Source organism: Macadamia integrifolia, unplaced genomic scaffold (genome assembly GCF_013358625.1).
Source record: "Macadamia integrifolia cultivar HAES 741 unplaced genomic scaffold, SCU_Mint_v3 scaffold482, whole genome shotgun sequence".
NCBI lineage: Eukaryota > Viridiplantae > Streptophyta > Magnoliopsida > Proteales > Proteaceae > Macadamia > Macadamia integrifolia.
The window spans coordinates 76,108-98,918 of NW_024870463.1; the positions used below are offsets into that span (position 1 = coordinate 76,108).

General features: G+C 37.8%; 1 protein-coding gene across 6 annotated transcripts; it reads right to left on the minus strand.

Annotated features, from left to right (window-relative positions):
* Nucleotides 1-1,743: 1,743 nt before the first annotated feature.
* On the minus strand, nucleotides 1,744-19,935 carry LOC122068918 (BLOC-1-related complex subunit 8 homolog). 6 transcript variants are annotated; one of them, XM_042632826.1, is made up of 6 exons: nucleotides 19,782-19,935; nucleotides 19,216-19,328; nucleotides 15,550-15,743; nucleotides 7,069-7,162; nucleotides 2,254-2,365; nucleotides 1,744-2,139 (listed from the first exon to the last, which is right to left on the minus strand). In XM_042632826.1, exons 1-6 carry the CDS (start codon nucleotides 19,897-19,899, stop codon nucleotides 1,943-1,945), a joined length of 828 nt encoding a protein of 275 aa, XP_042488760.1. In that variant the 5' UTR covers nucleotides 19,900-19,935; the 3' UTR covers nucleotides 1,744-1,942. The 6 variants fall into 6 exon arrangements, with proteins under 6 accessions (XP_042488760.1, XP_042488758.1, XP_042488759.1 ...); XM_042632824.1 differs by lacking the exons at nucleotides 1,744-2,139; nucleotides 2,254-2,365 and adding an exon at nucleotides 6,447-6,884 and having other exon boundaries at nucleotides 6,957-7,162; nucleotides 15,574-15,743; nucleotides 19,782-19,934; XM_042632825.1 differs by lacking the exons at nucleotides 1,744-2,139; nucleotides 2,254-2,365 and adding an exon at nucleotides 6,447-6,842 and having other exon boundaries at nucleotides 6,957-7,162; nucleotides 19,782-19,934.
* Nucleotides 19,936-22,811: the final 2,876 nt, after the last annotated feature.

Consider the following 22,811-nt stretch of genomic DNA (forward strand, 5'->3'; position numbering starts at 1 on the left):
TGTTCCTTCAGCTCCTTCTCAACTTGGCATTATATTCAAATCTTGAGTCCTCTTGCTTCTTGGTGGGAGATTGTTTGGTTCTTTGATCATATCCCCTATCATAGTTTCACAGTCTGGAGAGCTCTCTCCAACTGTCTCCTTACCCAATCCTTCCCAATCTGTCGCCAAATTCTTGTCTCCAGCTCCTGCTATCTTTGTTGGAATGGTACAGAAGACGTGGATGAGTTGTTCTTCTCTTATCCCTTCTCTTCTTCTGTTTGGAAAATAGTCCTCAACACCTACTGGCTTGACAAAAGACACATTCTCCCTCTACATAAGGAATGGATATGGGTAGACATAACCTTCGAGGGTACCTCTATTTGTGACGTAGTTGGGAAGTTTGCTTTTTGTGCCACTATATATTAGACATATCAGGATAGAGCGAAAACCCCAAAGATGGACTTCCAACTCTCACTCCTTTGACACTATTTGGAAAGCCACCTTCTTCAACTTTAGCTATAAATTGAAGATGATTCGGCTTCACCTCGTCAAAGATTCCCCAAGAAACATGCTTCTTATTGTCTCATAGGGCCACCCTCCCTCCATTTTTCCTTCCCTCCCCCTCCCCTCCCCTTCCCTTCCCTTCCCTTCCCTTCCGTTTTTCTTTCTTTTCTTTGCCCGTAGGGGCTGTATATTCCTTTCCCACTTCTCTCTTTTGGTAATGAAATTCTTACACAGGAAAAAAAAAACTTTTATAACTACTTTTGAATCGTTTACGGTTGCAAAGCAGGACAAATATTTAATTTCACTAGCTAGTCAAGTTATCGGTCAACAATTCGTGATAGGGTGGAAAAACTATCAAAACATGTTGATAAAGATGTACTCTTTTTTCTTTCATTCTAGTTTATGAAAGTTTTTCTCACCCAAAAAAAAAAAAAACAATTAGGTGATAAAAAATAACAGGGACAAGCATATGCCCACTCGAGAACATGTTTCTACCCTTAACGCCAGCTAATAGTGCCAAAAGACAAGCCATCTAGCTGCCTACGACATATAGGCGCAAAAGACATTCAGAGCTGGGAATACTCCCAGGTTCTTCACTAGAACCCTCGTACGACACAAATCCAGATCATTTAAGAAAGTACGGGCCTTGACATAGTTACATAGCGCAATGCTTCAAATGCTTTTTCTTGGCCCTAAGTTGGATGTTGGACGTTGCTAAGTTGTAAGCTATACCAACTCCAGAGGAGAAGTCCACAATCTTCAGAGGTAAGAGTATACTCATAGACCGGAATTCCATACATTATCTATGTCTCCGTTCGCAGACCGAAATTCCATACATTTTTCATGTTTCTTATGCCATGAGATATCTTGGGCACAAGTAACTGAGCAACCAAATGTAACTCTTATGATATGGAAGGAAAATAATTAGAAAATCACAATCAAGCATCCAACTGTATTTTGTGATATTCAAATCAGTTATGTGATATTGTGATCCTATATATTTAATTACAATCAAACATATTGTCAAAAAATAAAGCATGAACATATAAAAACAATACAACAACAACAATTTAGTTTTAACCAACCAAATGGGGTCAACTATATGTGTCTTTGCCCTCGAATCAGCTCTAAGTGATGTCATACTTGATGCAATGCCTAAGATATGCATTTCTTTCCTCACTTCTTCTAAGGTCATTTTAAGTGTGCCCCTAACTCTTTTTGTACAGACCCAACACTCGTAACCTAGCTTATGTTAGCTAATTTGCACAATAGAGAATCATTATTATGATAGTAATAGTCTCATCATTGATTTACACTGCTCTTGAGAAATATGATTTTGTTTATGGGAAAATAAAATTGCTCTTAAATATACAGGCTTTATTTTTCATATCCATGCATTTTCAAGGTAAACTTTGTTTTACATTGCCAGTTTTGATGCTCTCATGGGGAGCGCTCCGCTTTAGAGGGAAGCACCATTGCGAGCAAGTGTGGACAAAGTGGAACCAAGAATGTCGGCTTGAGTATTGTTCAGATTATCTGGCCCCTCCAACCATTCCTTCAGTTTGACTTCTCTTGTAGCTCTGAAATCATCATAGTTCTCGAAAAGTGATGATAAATTCTGACCTGCCCCGCTTCCAGCTTCATCGAGCTGCTCATCTACAATCCGACTAGACAATGGCAGCTCGTCAGTTTCTTTACCTATCAAGATCAAAAGGGCCTGGTTAACTACAAACAAAGCAAGAAGATCGATAAAAAATATTAGTTTCCCAACCTCAGGTCCTTTTTGCTGTTTGGAATTAAGTTCGGGCCATCTAAGACCCAAAGCTCTCTGCTTTGCCAACTTCAATACTAAGGAGAGATAATTGCCATGACTCGCTTCATCCTGCTACTTTCTTTGATGCAGTCATGCAGATAAGTCACCTAAAGGGCTTGTTTTATTGGAAATAAGCTTTGGGTTGGGTTATGTATGTATTGAGCCTTTGATCCCATGTGTTTTCACTGTAATAGGCCACTTCAATGGGCCTAAAGAATGGTTAAAAGGCTTGCATACGGGATTAGTTAAGTGTCCATATTTATTTATTTTAATTGTTATTGTTTTAATTAGGCTGGACTAGTATTTTATAAGTTCAGTCCTGTTTTTTGAGTCAGTTTCTTTCATTATTTTAGTTTCCTCGTTAGTTTATGTTTCCATATCAGTTTGGGATTGGCTTAGGCCTTTCTTTTTAGTGAGTCTTCTATATAAGTTTGCAAAGGGCTCCAGCCTTGTACCCGAATTTGATTAATGAGATTTTAGCTTGACCTTTTCTTTTGCTGCTGTGAGACTCAGTTAAGGGTGGTAGATCGTTGGGATCAGAAACTCTGATCCAGGACTGCTGGTGGGAAGCAAAGTTCACATTCTTCCTTTTCTATTCTTCGCTTTACAAGCAAGTTGCTGTTTACTTTTGTGTTGAGATTTCACTGCAATTATGCCATTATTAATGTTCTCTACAATACTTCAGTCCAATCACCATTAAATTGCTGATTTGGTGGTGAGTCCATAACCTGATTCAAATTTCTGCAATCATTAAGTAAAATTATTGGTTTTCAAAATCTGTCTTCAATCTCTGATTCTGTCAGTTAATTCTAACAATCCAACTCTTACCAGAATTGTTAGATTTTGATGGTTTTATAATGTTGATCCTGTTTCTGATTTTAGAATTGCACTATTGATAACTATACCTTTCCGATTCTATTTTCAATTTTCAAGTCAGTAGACTGTTAGTCAAATTCCTATTTCAAGTAGGACTGAATGTCCCCTTTGAATGCAGAACTCAATATCTTGTTATTACTTATTCTTGGTCTAATTTGTTTGAAATTGATACAATAACCTCAATTTTGTTTGGGGATTATAATTCTTCTGTCCGATTAGTATTATGATTTGTGAATTGACTGTATATCCTTCTCCTAGCCATCTATTTTGATGTCTTCTCCAAGCTCAGGTTACTTCGCCACCGCCCAGTTCCTGATACCCCAAGGAACAGACTCATTGTTATCTCCTGGGGTCTGCCCTCATTTATCATCTCCCCCCCATTGATGTCTCCTTAACTAGTTGGAATTAGCCCCCCTCCCACCCCGAGGGTTTGCTCCCTTTTGGGTCCCCCCTTCTCCCCCATTTGTTTATTCTTCTCCTTGGTAATGAATAATTTATTCATCCAACAAAAAAAAAAAAATTGGCAATGCACTGATTTTGTGAAGTTACAGTTGAGTTGGGTTGAGACAGACGAGTTGGCGCCGAAATTTCAACTCCTAACAAAATGATGTATAAATAGCATGAGGGTCATAACATTTCGGCATCATAAATTTCGGGCAAGATACCAAAATTTCGACCGAAACATTATATTTTTTTCATTTCAAAGGTTGTTTCGTCTCAATAAAAAAAGGGCCAAAATTTCCGAGATACACTGATATCTCGGCGAGATTTTGAACCATGTAACAAAGTCCAATGCTAAAGCAGAGTTTCGTGCTATACACAAAGGATTTGTGATTTGTTGTGGTTACGCAAAATATTAGATGATATTGGTGTACATGTTCATCTTCCTATGATGCTCTATTGTGATAACAAGGCTGCCATCAGTATTACTCATAATCCAGTACAGCATGACCATACCAAACATGTGGAGATTGACAGACACTTCATCAAAGAGAAGTTGGATGTTGGTTTGATTTGTATTCCTTCTGTGAAGTCTAGTGATCAATTAATTGATGTGTTCACTAAAGGACTAGTCGAGAAGGTGTTTCATCCTTGTTTAGCAAGTTGGTTATGTGTGATATCTATGTGCCAACTTGAAGGGGAGTGTTAACATATGTATTTAAGTGCTACAGGGATTGGTCCTTTCCCCTTCCATTGACCACATTTATTATGGGGCGTCTGGATGGGGGGTATACTTGTAATTTTTTATGTTCTTTACTTATTATAACTAAAGGGCTCGTGTGATCAATTAGATCGTTCAAGCATTCTCCCCATTCATGGTGTTAATAGCTTTGTTTTTTCTTTTCTTTTTTCCATTTGTTTTTGAATGAAATTAATTGCTACATTAATAGTTAAGATAAACCCACCCCCACAAAGCTCACAAGGGGAGAGGGGGGCAGAGAGAGAGAGAGAGAGAGAGCGAGAGAGAGAGAGAGAGAGTTAATTACTTTTTTTCCCCTCCAAAAAAACAAAATGACATCTCCCTCCTCTTTAAGAAACTATAACAAAAGGGAAAATGATTGCCATGCTGTTAATATCATGTGCCCTCTCACAATCTCTCCTCTCTAACATGTGGGTCCCCTTGTATAAAAATGCTACACCCGCTCCCGGGCTCCCATTCACTTGGCATGGAGATTCCATTCCACGCGGGTAGTGTGGCGATCCCCTGCCCCTAACAAAAATAGAATTTATTTTAGGCTTCTATGAAGGGACCATGTAATATTAGAAATTACGGATTAAATCTAAATTTGCAAGCTTATCTGCTATGGTAGAATGAGGGATCATCATAAACAACTAAAATGTGGAGGCATGAGAAAGAGTCCTGTGGCAGCATAGGTTCTATCCAATTATCAGAGGTGGTAGGATCTGCAACTTGCCAAGGAAACTAATCCACTTGCAGTCTGTCTAGAAATATACTTCACAGATGCTGGCCTGGTATCAATGAAATGGTAAAATGAGTTGTGCACCCAATTCAGCATTGCATTGCATTGCATTGTACTGTATTGCATTACATTAAGGCTTTGTTTAGTTAGGAACACTGTTTTTCATTGGTAAAGTGAAGTGAAACGAACATAAAAAGAAAATTTCCAATGGCATGAATGGTTGGAATTAAAGTAAAATGTAAAAAACAGTCATCCTGAAATGAAAAGCACTTGTAATTAAAAATTGATATTTTTAGTGGTATTTTTATGGGAAAAAATGTACAGGAAAAAATATTACAAGGCAATAAAAAACATATGGTGCCCATAAAAATACTGCATGACATCCGGCCCTGGAGAAAATTAATTTTGGATATAAATTCGTTGTTTTACTTTATGTTTGGCTATTTCACTTCTAAGTTCTCACCAACTAGACTGTAAATACATCATGTCTAAGTTTTAATTCATGTCTAACTTTTAATTCATTCAGTAATTCCTTTCTGTCTTTTTTTCTCCCCTCCTTAACTATGAAAGAATGAATTTATTAGCAAAGAGAGAGCATTCAAATATAAGGCCTACCAATGATTGGCACCCAACTCAAGGATAAATTATTCGGTAATTAAAAGACTAAAACATCAATATACCAACAGCCTGGCGATTCAGATCAACGGAGAGGGAGAGACCTTGACATTGAGAAGGCTGGGAACCGCATTCTGAGTGTGCTGTTGTACATAGAAAAGCCCCACCGAGGGTTCATTCGCCACATACTTTATCATCTCTGCTAAGCTTTCGTTCATTACTTCCAAAATTGAAGGGTGAAGTTGCATAGGGTAAGTAAATATAAAGGAAATGAAAGAAACTTTCTATCAAGAACAAACTCATATGTTCATTCAACTGAAAATGTATCACAAAGTGTTGATATCTTGGGCACAAGTAACTGAGCAACCAAATGTAACTCTTATGATATGGAAGGAAAATAATTAGAAAATCACAATCAAGCATCCAACTGTATTTTGTGATATTCAAATCAGTTATGTGATATTGTGATCCTATATATTTAATTACAATCAAACATATTGTCAAAAAATAAAGCATGAACATATAAAAAGAATACAACAACAACAATTCAGTTTTAACCAACCAAATGGGGTCAACTACATGTATCTTTGCCCTCGAATCAGCTTTATGTGACGTCATACTTGATGCAATGCCTAAGATATGCATTTCTTTCCTCACTTCTTCTAAGGTCATTTTAAGTGTGCGCCTAACTCTTTTTGTACAGACCCAACACTCGTAACCTAGCTTATGTTAGCTAATTTGCACAATAGAGAATCATTATTATGATAGTAATAGTCTCATCATTGATTTACACTGCTCTTGAGAAATATGATTTTGTTTATGGGAAAATAAAATTGCTCTTAAATATACAGGCTTTATTTTTCATATCCATGCATTTTCAAGGTAAAGTTTGTTTTACATTGCCAGTTTTGATGCTCTCATGGGGAGCGCTCCGCTTTAGAGGGAAGCACCATTGCGAGCAAGTGTGGACAAAGTGGAACCAAGAATGTCGGCTTGAGTATTGTTCAGATTATCTGGGCCCTCCAACCATTCCTTCAGTTTGACTTCTCTTGTAGCTCTGAAATCATCATAGTTCTCGAAAAGTGATGCTAAATTCTGACCTGCCCCGCTTCCAGCTTCATCGAGCTGCTCATCTACAATCCGACTAGACAATGGCAGCTCGTCAGTTTCTTGACCTATCAAGATCAAAAGGGCCTGGTTAACTACAAACAAAGCAAGAAGATCGATAAAAAATATTAGTTTCCCACCCTCAGGTCCTTTTTGCTGTTTGGAATTAAGTTCGGGCCATCTAAGACCCAAAGCTCTCTGCTTTGCCAACTTCAATACTGAGGAGATATAATTGCCATGACTCGCTTCATCCTGCTGCATCCCAAATGCATTATGATCGTAAGTAACTGCACCCCAAGGGCTACTTTTGCCAGTCTCAAAACTTGATTTTTGGTTATGGATTAACCTGATTCACAAAATCATAGTTCAGGCCGTCAACTTCATAGCATTCAGAAAGTCATTTCTACAAAATTTTCCTTTGAAAACAAAAGGAGGTGGGTGGATACATCAGTATTGGTAGTGGACATTCAAGAATTTCTAGCAGTTTTGGCATTAGATCAGATGCACCTCTTCTTAGTTTTCTTTGACTTTATTTTCATTTTGCTTACAAGTTTGTCCTTTTACAATAAATACTAATCCCCATTGTATCCTTTCTAATTGAAATACCCAATAGCCCCTTTAAATTCTGGTTTATTACAGGTTTGCTGCTCCTCCTTTGCAACCTTTGTTACATTTACCCGAACTGCCATTTATCAAAAATATGCAATCAGATATGACTGATTGTATTAAGAAAGTTGCTACAGAGTTACAAGGGATGGCTAAGGGTACTCGGCAGGCCCCTCGAGAGTAGAGAGACTTGGTGGTGGGAGGAAGAAGTACAAGCAGCCATCAAGACTAAGAAGGATAGTTTTAAGATATGGCAAAGGTCTGGGTTGGTGGAAGATAAAGAGAGATATAAGGCTACTAGAAATGTGGCTAGGAAGATTGTGGGGAAAGATCGAGCAAAGAAATATCACTTTTACAACAAATTGGATAACAAGGAAGGGGAAATTGCTATCTACAAGATACCCAAATTTAGGGAAAGAAATAGTAGAGACCTCAATCATGTTCAATGTATTAAAAGTGACGACGGCAGAGTGCTTGTTAAGGATGAAGATATTAATAGGAGATGGGGTGAATATTTTTGCGACTTACTAAATGGAGATAGCTCAAGTAGGAGTGGGGTGAATATCCATCATGACAACACGCTTCATAAGCTTGTACGGAAGATAGGAGTATCCAAGTTTAAAGAAGCCCTAAGAAAGATGAAAGCGGGTAAGACTATAGGCCTGGATGAGGTCCCAATTGAAGTGTGGAAGAATTTGGGACTATGTGGGGTTGCTTGGCTTACCAAGTTGTTTAATAAGATTATGAGCACGAGAAAGATGCCTGATGAATGGAAAAGTATTGTTGTACCTATCTACAAAAATAAATGCTATATTCAGAGTTGCAATAACTAGAGGCATAAACTCATGAGTCACACAATGAAATTATGGGAGAAGGTTATCGAAGTCCACCTAAGAAGAGAAACTAGTACCTCAAGGAACCAATTTGGTTTTATGCCCCCGGGAGATCCACGACGGAGGCGATTTACCTTCTTAGGAGGCTTACAAAAAGGTCGAGAACCTACAAGAAAGATTTCCATATGGTCTTCATTGACATTGAAAAAGCCTATGACGGAGTCCCTAGAGGCTCATCTACACATGTTGGAGAAGAAAGAGGGGTCCTATAAATATATAGATATTATCAAAGACATGTGCGAGGGCGTGGTAACGAGTGATAGAACCATGGGAGATCAAGGCAATGAGTTCCTAATCACTATTGGGTTACATCAGGGATTCACTTTAAGTCCCTATCTGTTTATGCTTATCATGGATGATTTAACCAAGAACATTCAAGGGGAGGTTCCGTGGTGTATGCTCTTCACTAATGATATTGTGCTAATGGCAGAGACAGTGGCTGAAATCAACGAAAGATCAGAGTTATGGAGATCTACTTTGGAATCTAGGGGTCTTAAGATAAGTAGAACAAAGACGGAGTATATGATCTGTAACTTTAATTCCTTAAGGACGGATAACGATGTGGTGAAACTTGAGGAGAGAGAGATCCCTCAAAGCGATCATTTCAGATATTTGGGGTCAATCATAAACAAAGACAGTAACATAGATGAGGATGTGCTTCACAGAATTAAAGTAGGATGGATGAAGTGGAAAAGTGCGTCTAGAGTATTGTGTGATCGATGTATACTCCTAAAGCTTAAAGGAAAATTCTATAGGACAGCCATAAGACCGACAATGATTTATGGGGTGGCATGTTGGGTTGTCAAGAAGAGTAACATAGATAAGTTGAGTGTAGCAGAGATGAGGATGTTGAGGTGGATGTGCGGCAAAACTAAGAGGGATAGGGCGAGGAATGAACGAGTTAGAGCTGATTTGGAAGTTGCTCTGATTCAAGATAAGTTTAGAGAATGTCGCTTAAGGTGGTTTGGACATGTTTAGCGTAGACCTTTGAATGCTCTTGTAAGGAGGAGTGACCAGATCCAGATGGAGGGAGCTAAGAGAGTTAGGGACAGACCTAAAATGACCATTGAAGAGTTGGTGAGGAACGACATGCAAAATCTCGGTCTAGATCCTAGTATGACATCAAATGGAGCTGTTTGGAGGCAAAGATCCATGTTTATGATCTCTTTTATTTGGGATGTCCTGTAGGTGTTGCTTTGTTTCCTTTCCTTTTCTTCACTTCTACTTTGCAATCTTGTCCTTCGTGGATCCATGTAGCCAACTCCATTTAGTTGAGATAAGGCTTTGTTTTTGTTGTTATTGTTGGTTATTATACAATTGGGTGGGCCCATAATGAACCCAAACAGGGTTTCCAAACGCCGGGATCGCACCATATGGGTTTCTAGAAGCCTAGAGGTTTAAGACTAGAAACACAAAATTAGACCACACCAACAATGACAACAACTCAGCCTTATCCTAACTAAATGGGATTGGCTACAAAATTAGTCCAAAATTGTAGTGGATACATAATGACCAAAATTCAAGAATGTTTAATAACAGTAGTAGGTCAACAACTCAGATGGATGAAATATTCTGACAGGAAGTTGATAACATAACAAGAAACAACTTCTCAGAAGATGGACATGATCCAATGGTTGGATCTCAAGAACCACCACCGTTACAAAATTAGCAAGTCAAGATGCTAAAAACTAGGAACTCAAGTAACTAACAAAATACTGGACAGAAACTAATTCAAAAAAAGGTATGATAACAGCAATGGATTAGTGAACAGATCTAAATTAAACCCACAAAAGATTAATCTTTAATCACAGCAGAAACCAGTAGCTTAAAGAATAAACTATTGATCATAAGAGTTCCAACAGATTGGGACTCTAATGATCCAAACTCAGAAATTGAATTTGAAACCGTAGGAATGCTTAGTATGACCAGCGGATCTTAAATGTGTAAGCTCAAGAAATAAGAAATCTCAGATTTAGAAGATGCTGATTGAATGCTTAATTGTTCAACGATGGAGATAAGAATAACGTAGATAGAGAAATATTAACTCAGTTTCCCACTGAAAACTGGTTGGAGTCTTACCAAGGGTTGCAGATGATTCCCACAGTAGCTTGCTTGTTTCTCACAAACCAAGGCAAAGGCCATAAAGAATTTTATTACAAATCGTTGGGGCCTAAAGGCCTTACATGCTCTCAGATAGAAAACAAACAACTGGATTCATAATGACAACACTCATTCCTTGGTGAAGATGACTTCATTTCCACTATCACATAGTTGATTTGCACTAAGGAGACTGTGCTTTAGTCCACTAACATATAATACATTATCAGACATTCTCAAGGTAAGGTTGCATGGTTCTCACCCCCCCCCACCTCGCACATGCGAGAGCCTCATGCACCAAGTACTCCCTTTTCTTAATGGCCATAGGAATTAGGATAGGCAGCAGCCAATACGAAACAAGTCTATTCTCAAAAGGAATTTCAAGAAAACAAAAGTACAAAACAACTAAAGAAACTACCCCCATGCTGGGCTGTAGGAGCATTCCAAATACAACTAGGATTGCTAGAAACAAATCCAACTTGGTTTGGAATTTATAAAGAGTAATCCAGTCTTACAAGGAGCTGTTAAAATAATTTAAAAAAAAAAAACACTTCCAAATAGTGGTCAGCCTGGGTGGTTGGTGATCAGAACAACCTTCTAAATAAGTCAACTCAGTGAGTTTTTGAGCAAATGAGTTGCTGCTACTAACTGATCAGCATCAAGAACCAAATGGGTTCCACAATATTTAACGAATAGTTCCTATGTCTTCTAACAGGTTTCTTCTTTCCCCTTTGGTGCTCACACTCTTACCTTTTTTTCCCCTTCCAATAAGTTTCGTTTAAATAAAAAAAAAATTGTAATGTGGTAAATTTGTATAGCAAATAGCAATTGGTCAAGCTCATAGTGGGTGGTGAGTACCGCTTTCGCACCCCAGATGTACTATTCTTTTGCAACTCCATAGATAACTATATTCTTTTGGTTGTTGCCCACGCAAAAAAAAGGTTACCCTAGCCTTCAGACATCACTATCAAAGTCATTAATTCCTACCTGTCTTCAGAGATTTTTAAGGTCAACCAAGTGTAATGGGATTACTACTGGTATATTATTCAATTGCAAGAGGCACCACTCTGTTTCCATTAGCTTAGGGATGACACTGAGGCTTACATCGATGATCACTCTAAGAAAGATGAATGCAAGTATATGCTATTCAATGGGCACTGAAAATATAATTCATCCAACACATATACAGATAGATTAGGAAGCTTTCATAGATAGGAACTTCTAGCAATGACACATGAAAATAATGTCGAGGAAAAGTAATTAATGATGACTTCCAACCAGAGGTTATGAAAGTTAGACAACCTATATACACACAAATAACACAAGCATACAAGTGATAGTCATGGTATTATTGCTCACTTGAAGATCCTAAAAATAACAAAAGGTACGTCTGGAAGTCCAACATCTTGGTGGAAGGCAATTCTTCTTTTATTGGGTATTATCGAACAGGGACAATTGGAGACTTGATCATGTCATTAAGCACATAAGACACCTTGCTTCATAGGTGAACAACTCATTCTAGTGGAAGCCAAGGTCTCCAAAAGACAGCTGATTGGTTTGTTAAAGCAAAGGGCTGGAATAAATCAATGGCGATCAATACATGCTTTACCTGTGGCACTATGTTTCAGTTTATGTCATGCATTTCTATTTTGTGCTTAACGTATGTGATGCAGATAAGTCATTTAATGGGCGTATTTTATTGCAAATAAGCCTTAGATTGGGTTATGTATGTGTTGAACTTTTGATCCCATGGGTTTTCTTTGTAATGGGTCACTTTAATGGGCCTAAAAATATGGGTAGAAAGTAAGAAAACGGAATTTAATTCATTAGTTTAGTTAGAGTCCTGTTTTGAGTCTATTTTCTTTGCTATTTTAGTTTTCTAGCCAGTTTAGGTTTCCCAATTAGTTAAGGATTGGGTTAGGCCTTTCCATGTTAGTGTTTGAATCAGTTTTGAGTCTTCTATATAAGTTTGTAAGGGGGCTACAACATTGAAAACGAATTTATTAATGAAAAAAAAAAGATGGCTTATGCTGTTGTGCTGTGGGATGCAATTGGTTGAGATGCCTAAACCTAAGGATGAGATGCCCATGCACTAGTTCTTCTTCCCCCTTCTCTGCCCTCCATCGAACTCTCTTTATTTTCTTATTTTCCTTTTATTTGTTGCTATAAGAGAGTGCTTGAGAGCTAGAACCAAGCCTATTGGAGGACAACTTCTCTATTCAGCCAGAATTTCAGATGCTACCTGGGATTAGATCACTTGTGACTCCAATCTCACATTAGTATGTTTATGTCCAGAGGCCAAAGGTCTCTGGATTATGATTGTACATGTCTTTCTAATGCAGTGCTAATCCAAACCAGATAATTCTAGTGGAAGATTAGCTCACGGAAGGATCGTAGATATATATATAAGAACCATAAGAGAAAATTGAACTCAACCAACACAAATCTGATATGCATAAAATTGTGGTAGATTTCTCTAATCAGGCAGCATAGAATGTCTGCAAAAGATAATCTAAGTCTGACAAACAGATTTAGAGTTATAAATAAACCAATTGGAGATAGGAAAGCCAGAAAGCTATAGAATCAATGGACATATTGATTCTATATGCTTGGGTTCATTGCCTGTCAAATACTTGGGGCTCCCCCTTATCTCCTCCAGGCTCTCTTCTCATCATTGTGCTCCCATGCTTGACAAGCTAAAAAAAAAAAAAAAGCTTCAGTTTTGGAAAGGCAAACTTCTCTCCTTCGTCGGCCATCTTACATTGATTAAATCAGTCTTCCAGTTCATGTATCTTTATTGGTCTGGCACCTATGTCCTTCATGTCTCTATGATTAAATCCTTTGAAGGTCTCCTTTGCTCTTTCCTTTGGAAGGGCTCTGACTCCTCCAAATTCCTTAGGCCTCTCAGCTGGGAGAAGGTCTGTCTCCCAAAATCCGAAGGTGGGCTAGGGATTAGAAAAATCAAAGATGCCAACTCTACTGGAGTCCTCAAGTTAGTTTGAAAAATTTTATCCAAGCATAAAAGCATTTGGGTTGATTGGATCTTCTCTGGATTGCTCAAACACAACTCCCTTTGGACTGCCCCTTTCATTTCGGATGCCCCTTGGATCTGGAGAAAGATCCTTGATCATAGACCTACTGCCCTCTCTGCCATCTCCTATTCCATAGGAAATGGGCAATCTATCTCTCTTTGGAAGGACCCCTGGCATCCTTTGAGCATCCTATCCCATCTCATTTCTCCCAAAGTTATCTACACTTTTGGCCTTCCTATCAATGCTTTTGTCTCCTCTATTCTCTCTCCCTCTAGTTGGTCCCCCCCTCCGCTTCCCCCCCTCTTCAGGTTCTTTGGACCTCCCTCCCTCCTCTTCCCCCTGGCCATAGAGGAAGAGAAGACAAGTGTATCTAGCTCCCCTCCTCCAATGGAACCATCTCCGCTGCCTCCGCTTGGTCTTTTATCCGAACCCCTTCTTCAGTAATTCCATGGCATAAGATGGTCGGGTTCAAAGGCCATATTCCCCGCCAAAGCTTTACTCTATGGCGCTGCTTGTCCAATTGTCTCCCCACTCAATCCTTCCTCATTCACCACCATATCCCTGTCAACCCTTCTTGTTGCCTCTGTCCCCAAAGTATTGAGGATATCTCCCATCTCTTCTTCTCCTGTCCCTTCTCCTCCCTCATCTGGAAAACTGTCCTTTCCAATTGTTGGCCGGCTAGGAGATCCATCCTCCCTTTTGCCAGGGAATGGATATGGACTGATATGACATTCTCTGGCTCCTCCATTTGTGACACCATTGGTAAATTGGCATTCTGTGCTATTATTTATCATCTTTGGATGGAGTCGAACATTCGTAGATGGACCCCCAAATCTCAATCTCCGGATAAGAATTGGAAAGCTATCTACTTTGATGTTTCTTTTAAAGCCCAAACCCTTAAATCCCGTCTTGTTACCAACTCCCGTCGAAATACCCACATCGTTGCCTCTTGGAACCTTTAGGTTGATCTCATCCATCCCACTTGATGGCATTTGGCTTCTCCCCCCCCCTCCCTTTATGGCAAACACCTTATGTTTTATAGGTTTGTGATGTTTAGTCTTTGTATTTTGTTTGCCCCCTGGGTTGGCTTAAGCCTTCCCTCACCCCTCTTCCCTCGTATATTCTTCTCCTCTTAGTAATGAATTATTTATCCATCCAAAAAAAATGGACAGATTCAAAGCAAAAAAGCAGAAGAATTACAAGAAGATATGAAAGATCACCCTGTTAAAGAAGACCATAAGAAGAAGAAAGGAAATCAAATCTGGGATACTAATCCCGTATGCACTACTCAACAGCACAAAAAATCTTGAAAAAAACTCAAATTTCTTTACTTAAAACATCCTTAATAGACAGGGGTATATTACATGTAAAAACACCAATTGAAATTCTTAAAAGTACTCCTAATCACTCTCACACACAATAAAGTAAAAAAACTCAAAACATAACTCCTAAAAGCAATTAAGTATTCTAATCTATCTCAAACTAACCATTATCCCATATACTAACTTCACCCCCACTTTATGGGCTTATAAATTAAGCCCATTACAATGAAACCCCCAAAAAATAAAAGGCTCAACCTATAATATAACCCAAAGGTCAATTTCATCCCACTGGACTACCACCAGCACCTTGTGGGCCTCCAAAGCTTGCGCATAGGCATCTTCCTTATGGGGTTAATGTCTCATGCAACTACATCACCTTTAAGTTAATAAGGTTTGCTATTTATCAAGAAAAAAGAAAGGGTAAGAAAAGAAGAAGCATCATTTGCATAAAATGATGTCCGAGTAACTTTTCAAGAATGCACCATACTCTAATTATTATCTTAACTATCTTCGTTATGTATATATTTACTCCATAGACTTCCAAACCTTTTTCATTGCAAGTTGGCCAATACAAGTAACTTTTCAATGAAAGAGTATCAGAAGGGGGGGGGGGGAGTTCTACAACTATCACTTATGAATACATACTGTCTTATAACAGAATAAATATCTAACCACCATGCTTATCAGGTAAAAGAGGGCCCACTGTAATGCATAACTAAAGATGGATAAGCAACTTCTCGAAATAGAAATGCAATTTCACAAATGATGATGAGCAGGTCTCACATAAAGTTCACAAGTTGGAAATACCCTCTTTGTGGTTGTGCTGATGACATAATAACTACAGATTTTTTAATGTCTTTAATCATTTCATCAGTGAGATGCAGACCACATTCTTTCATTGACTTCAACATGGTGAGAGAGTCCTCCAAATCATCAGTGTGCAAGGTTGTTTCACGACACTTCTCTCCAACTTTATCCTACAAACGTGTAACCAAAAAACGTCACACACCTACCATTTGTAACTAGTGTACAGCTACTTTCTTTGATGCAGTCATGCAGATAAGTCACCTAAAGGGCTTGTTTTATTGGAAATAAGCTTTGGATTGGGTTATGTATGTATTGGGCCTTTGATCCCATGTGTTTTCATTGTAATAGGCCACTTCAATGGGCCTAAAGAATGGTTAGAAGGCATGCATACGGGATTAGTTAAGTGTCCATATTTATTTATTTTAATTGTTATTGTTTTAGTTAGGCTGGACTAGTATTTTATAAGTTCAGTCCTGTTTTTTGAGTCAGTTTCTTTCATTATTTTAGTTTCCTCGTTAGTTTATGTTTCCATATCAGTTTGGGATTGGTTTAGGCCTTTCTTTTTAGTGAGTCTTCTATATAAGTTTGCAAGGGGCTCCAGCCTTGTACCCGAATTTGATTAATGAGATTTTAGCTTGACCTTTTCTTTTGCTGCTGTGAGACTCAGTTAAGGGTGGTAGATCGTTGGGATCAGAAACTCTGATCCAGGACTGCTGGTGGGAAACAAAGTTCACATTCTTCCTTTTCTATTCTTCGCTTTACAAGCAAGTTGCTGTTTACTTTTGTGTTGAGATTTCACTGCAATTATGCCATTATTAATGTTCTCTACAATACTTCAGTCCAATCACCATTAAATTGCTGATTTGGTGGTGAGTCCATAACCTGATTCAAATTTCTGCAATCATTAAGTAAAATTATTGGTTTTCAAAATCTGTCTTCAATCTCTGATTCTGTCAGTTAATTCTAACAATCCAACTCTTACCAGAATTATTAGATTTTGATGGTTTTATAATGTTGATCCTGTTTCTGATTTTAGAATTGCACTATTGATAACTATACCTTTCCGATTCTATTTTCAATTTTCAAGTCAGTAGACTGTTAGTCAAATTCCTATTTCAAGTAGGACTGAATGTCCCCTTTGAATGCAGAACTCAATATCTTGTTATTACTTATTCCTGGTCTGATTTGTTTGAAATTGATACAATAACCTCAATTTTGTTTGGGGATTATAATTCTTCTGTCCGATTAGTATTATGATTTGTGAATTGACTGTATATCCTTCTCCTAGCCTTCTATTTTGACGTCTTCTCCAAGCTCAGGTTACTTCGCCACCGCCCAGTTCCTGATACCCCAAGGAACAGACTCATTGTTATCTCCTGGGGTCTGCCCTCATCTATCATCTCCCCCCCATTGATGTCTCCTTAACTAGTTGGAATTAGCCCCCCTCCCACCCCGAGGGTTTGCTCCCTTTTGGGTCCCCCCTTCTCCCCCATTTGTTTATTCTTCTCCTTGGTAATGAATAATTTATTCATCCAACAAAAAAAAAAAATTGGCAATGCACTGATTTTGTGAAGTTACAGTTGAGTTGGGTTGAGACAGACGAGTTGGCGCCGAAATTTCAACTCCTAACAAAATGATGTATAAATAGCATGAGGGTCATAACATTTCGGTATCATAAATTTCGGGCAAGATACCAAAATTTCGACCGAAACATTATATTTTTTTCATTTCAAAGGTTGTTTCGTCTCAATAAAAAAAGGCCAAAATTTCCGAGATACACTGATATCTCGGCGAGATTTTGAACCATGTAACAAAGTCCAATGCTAAAGCAGAGTTTCGTGCTATACACAAAGGATTTGTGATTTGTTGTGGTTACGCAAGATATTAGATGATATTGGTGTACATGTTCATCTTCCTATGATGCTCTATTGTGATAACAAGGCTGCCATCAGTATTACTCATAATCCAGTACAACATGACCATACCAAACATGTGGAGATTGACAGACACTTCATCAAAGAGAAGTTGGATGTTGGTTTGATTTGTATTCCTTCTGTGAAGTCTAGTGATCAATTAATTGATGTGTTCACTAAAGGACTAGTCGAGAAGGTGTTTCATCCTTGTTTAGCAAGTTGGTTATGTGTGATATCTATGTGCCAACTTGAAGGGGAGTGTTAACATATGTATTTAAGTGCTACAGGGATTGGTCCTTTCCCCTTCCATTGACCACATTTATTGTGGGGCGTCTGGATGGGGGGTATACTTGTAATTTTTTATGTTCTTTACTTATTATAACTAAAGGGCTCGTGTGATCAATTAGATCGTTCAAGCATTCTCCCCATTCATGGTGTTAATAGCTTTGTTTTTTCTTTTCTTTTTTCCATTTGTTTCTGAATGAAATTAATTGCTACATTAATAGTTAAGATAAACCCACCCCCACAAAGCTCACAAGGGGAGAGGGGGGCAGAGAGAGAGAGAGAGAGAGAGAGAGTTAATTACTTTTTTTCCCCTCCAAAAAAACAAAATGACATCTCCCTCCTCTTTAAGAAACTATAACAAAAGGGAAAATGATTGCCATGCTGTTAATATCATGTGCCCTCTCACAATCTCTCCTCTCTAACATGTGGGTCCCCTTGTATAAAAATGCTACACCCGCTCCCGGGCTCCCATTCACTTGGCATGGAGATTCCATTCCACGTGGGTAGTGTGGCGATCCCCTGCCCCTAACAAAAATAGAATTTATTTTAGGCTTCTATGAAGGGACCATGTAATATTAGAAATTACGGATTAAATCTAAATTTGCAAGCTTATCTGCTATGGTAGAATGAGGGATCATCATAAACAACTAAAATGTGGAGGCATGAGAAAGAGTCCTGTGGCAGCATAGGTTCTATCCAATTATCAGAGGTGGTAGGATCTGCAGCTTGCCAAGGAAACTAATCCACTTGCAATCTGTCTAGAAATATACTTCACAGATGCTGGCCTGGTATCAATGAAATGGTAAAATGAGTTGTGCACCCAATTCAGCATTGCATTGTACTGTATTGCATTACATTAAGGCTTTGTTTAGTTAGGAACACTGTTTTTCATTGGTAAAGTGAAGTGAAACGAACATAAAAAGAAAATTTCCAATGGCATGAATGGTTGGAATTAAAGTAAAATGTAAAAAACAGTCATCCTGAAATGAAAAGCACTTGTAATTAAAAATTGATATTTTTAGTGGTATTTTTATGGGAAAAAATGTACAGGAAAAAATATTACAAGGCAATAAAAAACATATGGTGCCCATAAAAATACTGCATGACATCCGGCCCTGGAGAAAATTAATTTTGGATATAAATTCGTTGTTTTACTTTATGTTTGGCTATTTCACTTCTAAGTTCTCACCAACTAGACTGTAAATACATCATGTCTAAGTTTTAATTCATGTCTAACTTTTAATTCATTCAGTAATTCCTTTCTGTCTTTTTTTCTCCCCTCCTTAACTATGAAAGAATGAATTTATTAGCAAAGAGAGAGCATTCAAATATAAGGCCTACCAATGATTGGCACCCAACTCAAGGATAAATTATTCGGTAATTAAAAGACTAAAACATCATATACCAACAGCCTGGCGATTCAGATCAACGGAGAGGGAGAGACCTTGACATTGAGAAGGCTGGGAACCGCATTCTGAGTGTGCTGTTGTACATAGAAAAGCCCCACCGAGGGTTCATTCGCCACATACTTTATCATCTCTGCTAAGCTTTCGTTCACTACTTCCAAATAGAAGGGTGAAGTTGCATAGGGTAAGTAAATATAAAGGAAATGAAAGAAACTTTCTATCAAGAACAAACTCATATGTCCATTCAACTGAAAATGTATCACAAGGTGTTGAACTTCCTTCAGGTAGAGCAGAGAACACAAACAAGAAGGGGGACGGGAGGAAATACAAGCAGAATAAATATAAAATATAATATGTATGAAGCAAACGTCTGGCCACCTTATGAGCAGCAAGGATATTAGTCAAAGTAGAAGAGGGAATTAATGAAATATAAGGTTTCGCAATTAGCAAACCCTGAAACCATTACCCTCATTTTCCGCCAAGAAAATCGAGTCTTAAATACTCTAGAGGTATGAGAAAGGTAGAGGAATCAAACTCCTATCTTTTGTTTTTAATAGGAAAACGAATCAAACTTTAAAGTAATCGGGCCGTCGATAAGAAATACCGTTCATGAAGCCATCCACGATCGAAAATCCATGCATTTTCTTCGTGAACGAACAAAGTAACCAGAGAAAGGAGACGAAAGACAAACGGAGACGGTAAAATATTCGATCCCAGAGCATGTGCTTGGACAAAAACACCCCTTCCTTTTACCTAATCTCCCCTTCCCCGCACCTAAGGATTGGTCAATGCCGATAACGATCCGTATCGCCCTGGATTCGACAGATTTACCCTGCTTTTCAATCAAATTCATTTTTTATTATCATTTTACCTTTATTCTTTTATTCTTTTTCTTTTTTAGAAACTTTACCCTTATTCTTTTGAATCGTTATCGAATCGGTCAAGATCAGAGACTGGTCAAGCCCAGTACAAATATGATATCCCAGTTATTATTATTATTATTTTTTTCTTTTCTATTTGTTAGTGCAAATTCTCGCCTCCTTGGTACCAACAGATCACAGATGAGAGAATTAGTTCGGAGCCGATCTCCAGGGATGTATTATTGTAGATTCTTGCCTCCGTGATACTTGCAAATCACATATGAAAGAACTAGTCCGGAGCCGATATCCAGGGATGACCTTCTGATGCTTAAATCAATATATAAAGTGAGAAAGGAAACCTTGGACCGTGCTCTAAGTGTTCTAAGTTTCTTACCTTCTTTTTTGGCTAAGTCCTCCTTATATCCTTATCGGTGAGACTCTCCATTGGAATAAAGGTCTCTTTCATTGCTGATGTGGACCTGCAAGCTATTGGTCGATTGATCCTTAATTGAGCTGAGGTGGCTGATCTCATAATAGCTACGCTAGGATTCTAATAACCCGTGGTTGCCCTTGGGTTTAATAGTCATGGTAACGATTAACCCAACTGCAGTTATAACTAAGTTAGATAACAGTCTAACCATGGTTTGGTTTGTTAGCCTTGATTAGGTTTGGAGACGGTTATGAATGTCACCATCTCATGATGGGGTAATAAATCCAAATGACACGTGGATGGTGGATGTCGGCTTTAGGGGGGTATTTGATTAGGGCTTAGGGTCAGAGTTGTTTCTAGTCTCGTGGTTGGCTTGAGGAGGGACGATCATTTGTGGTCAGCCTAGTGAGGGGTTTCATGGTGACAATGCGGTCCTTCTCAAGATCGGTAGAAGAGTGGGTCTGGTCAGCTTGTCATCTGGCCAACTGGTTAGGTATCGAGGACGATTGTCATCGCCTAGTTAGGGGATATTCCGTTGTGCCTAGTCAACTACTTATCCCATAGACTGCTCCAAACACGTGTTCATTTCCTAGTGGATGATCATATTATGGTATATCACCATCCATCAAAATAAAATTAGGCTTAACTAATTTTTGGTAGAATTGGGAAGCATTAACCATAAATAAGACACATAGTTATTCCCTTGATAAATCTTACCGTCTAAATGACTTTCTAGAGCCCTCTAAGTAATGTGTGAAAATCGTCTACAGCTGCTACACCGATGCAGTGAGCATCGGATGGCTAGAAGCCCCTTGGGGCGTGTGCCCAAATGCTCTCAGCCGTCCAATGCTCACCGCTCGCTACTGAAGATGTGGACTCCTAAGTAATGGGTGGGATACAAAATTCATATCCAAAATAAGAGCCTTTTTACTCTTCACACACACACAAAAAAAAAAAAGAAGCTTTTTACTAGTTTTTTCTCCTTTATTTGGTTAAAATATTCATATTAATTTGGTGGTGGGGGTGAAGAATGGGTTTGGAAATTGGGAGGAATTAAGGAAATTTCTAGTTTCCCATTGGCAAAAAACCTATCCTTGATAACTTAAAGCTTTTATTTATTTTAAATCATAAAATTAAGGAGAAATAATACTGTAATGCTTAATTTATAAATTCTCTCTCATCATCAACATCCACATCATAATCAATACCTCAATCTTCTCTCAGTTTATTTTTATCTTTTTTTAACCTGTCTAGGAAGGAAATCCTTGACCGATCAGCAAACAAACAATTAAGAACAAATTATTGAAGGAGAAAGGTCCCAACAATATGTCAACCGAGTAGAGGAAGCATGCCCGAAGAATATGGTGATGTGTACAATAGCATAATTTTGCATCTATATTTTTTGTTTAGAGGTGAGGAGATCAGACATGTTTAGAGAGAACAAAATCAACAAACTAATTCTCTAGCCTCTTTTTCCTATTCAAAAAATGAAGTTTCCTTTTTTCCCCTCGATTTCCTTGATGAGCTTCATATCTTGATCAAGGGGGATATTGATTGACTAAGCTATTTTCAAAGGTAATTAATCATTCTTACTTATATATATATATATATATATATATACACTAGAAAAAAATACATGTGCAAATGCACGTGGGAGCAGAAATGACTAATATTAAATCAAAACTTCATGTGTTTGTCTTACACTGTGAGAGAGAGAGAGAGAGAGAGAGAGATTTTAACCACTTAAATTTATAGAGATAAAGAGAGATTATTTAAAATAGAGTACTAAGTCTCCTACATTTATAATGCAACTTTGAAATTTATAATTCCTCAAGAAGGCCCATGAATTTTTCTACAAAAGATAAAAATTGTTTTGAGATAAAGATCAAATGGTATTGCTTAATCTTTTTATATTTTAATTTTTTTTCCTCTTTTTTCTTCGTCTTCTTCGACATATATGATTCTTTTGTGTCCGCATATCCTTCTTTAATAGTATCTGCAACAATGTTTCTTGATTTTCGATTTTCTTCATTTCTTGAATCCATTTTGAAATAGAAAATATAGTTCTTTAATAGACATGCATCTAGTTTCTGTTTGTATTATAACACATGAAAACAGATGAGTTATAATCAGTATATATTAATATATCTTATTTTAATTTAGTATAATTTTTTAAATCCGATAAACATTTCAATATTTATACATTTTCTAATGATCTTACATATTCAATTGCCGACCATCCTATAATTGTTTTAAGTTCCTCAAAGATTGCTACAGTTCTTGTTTCACTTGAATCTTTGACCTTAAATTTTTTGAAGTATCTATCAATGAATAAAATTCATTA

Bases quoted from the DNA above. Each gene is read 5' to 3' on its own strand.
- LOC122068918 (XM_042632823.1), bottom strand. From the start codon at position 19,899: ATGCTCTGGGATCGAATATTTTACCGTCTCCGTTTGTCTTTCGTCTCC. The intron at 7,163-15,549 runs GTGAGACCTGCT...TTTGTGAATCAG, and splicing joins TTCCAACTTGTGAACTTTAT to GTTAATCCATAACCAAAAAT. The intron at 6,885-6,956 runs GTGGGAAACTAA...TGATCTTGATAG, and splicing joins ACAGCAAAAAGGACCTGAGG to GTCAAGAAACTGACGAGCTG.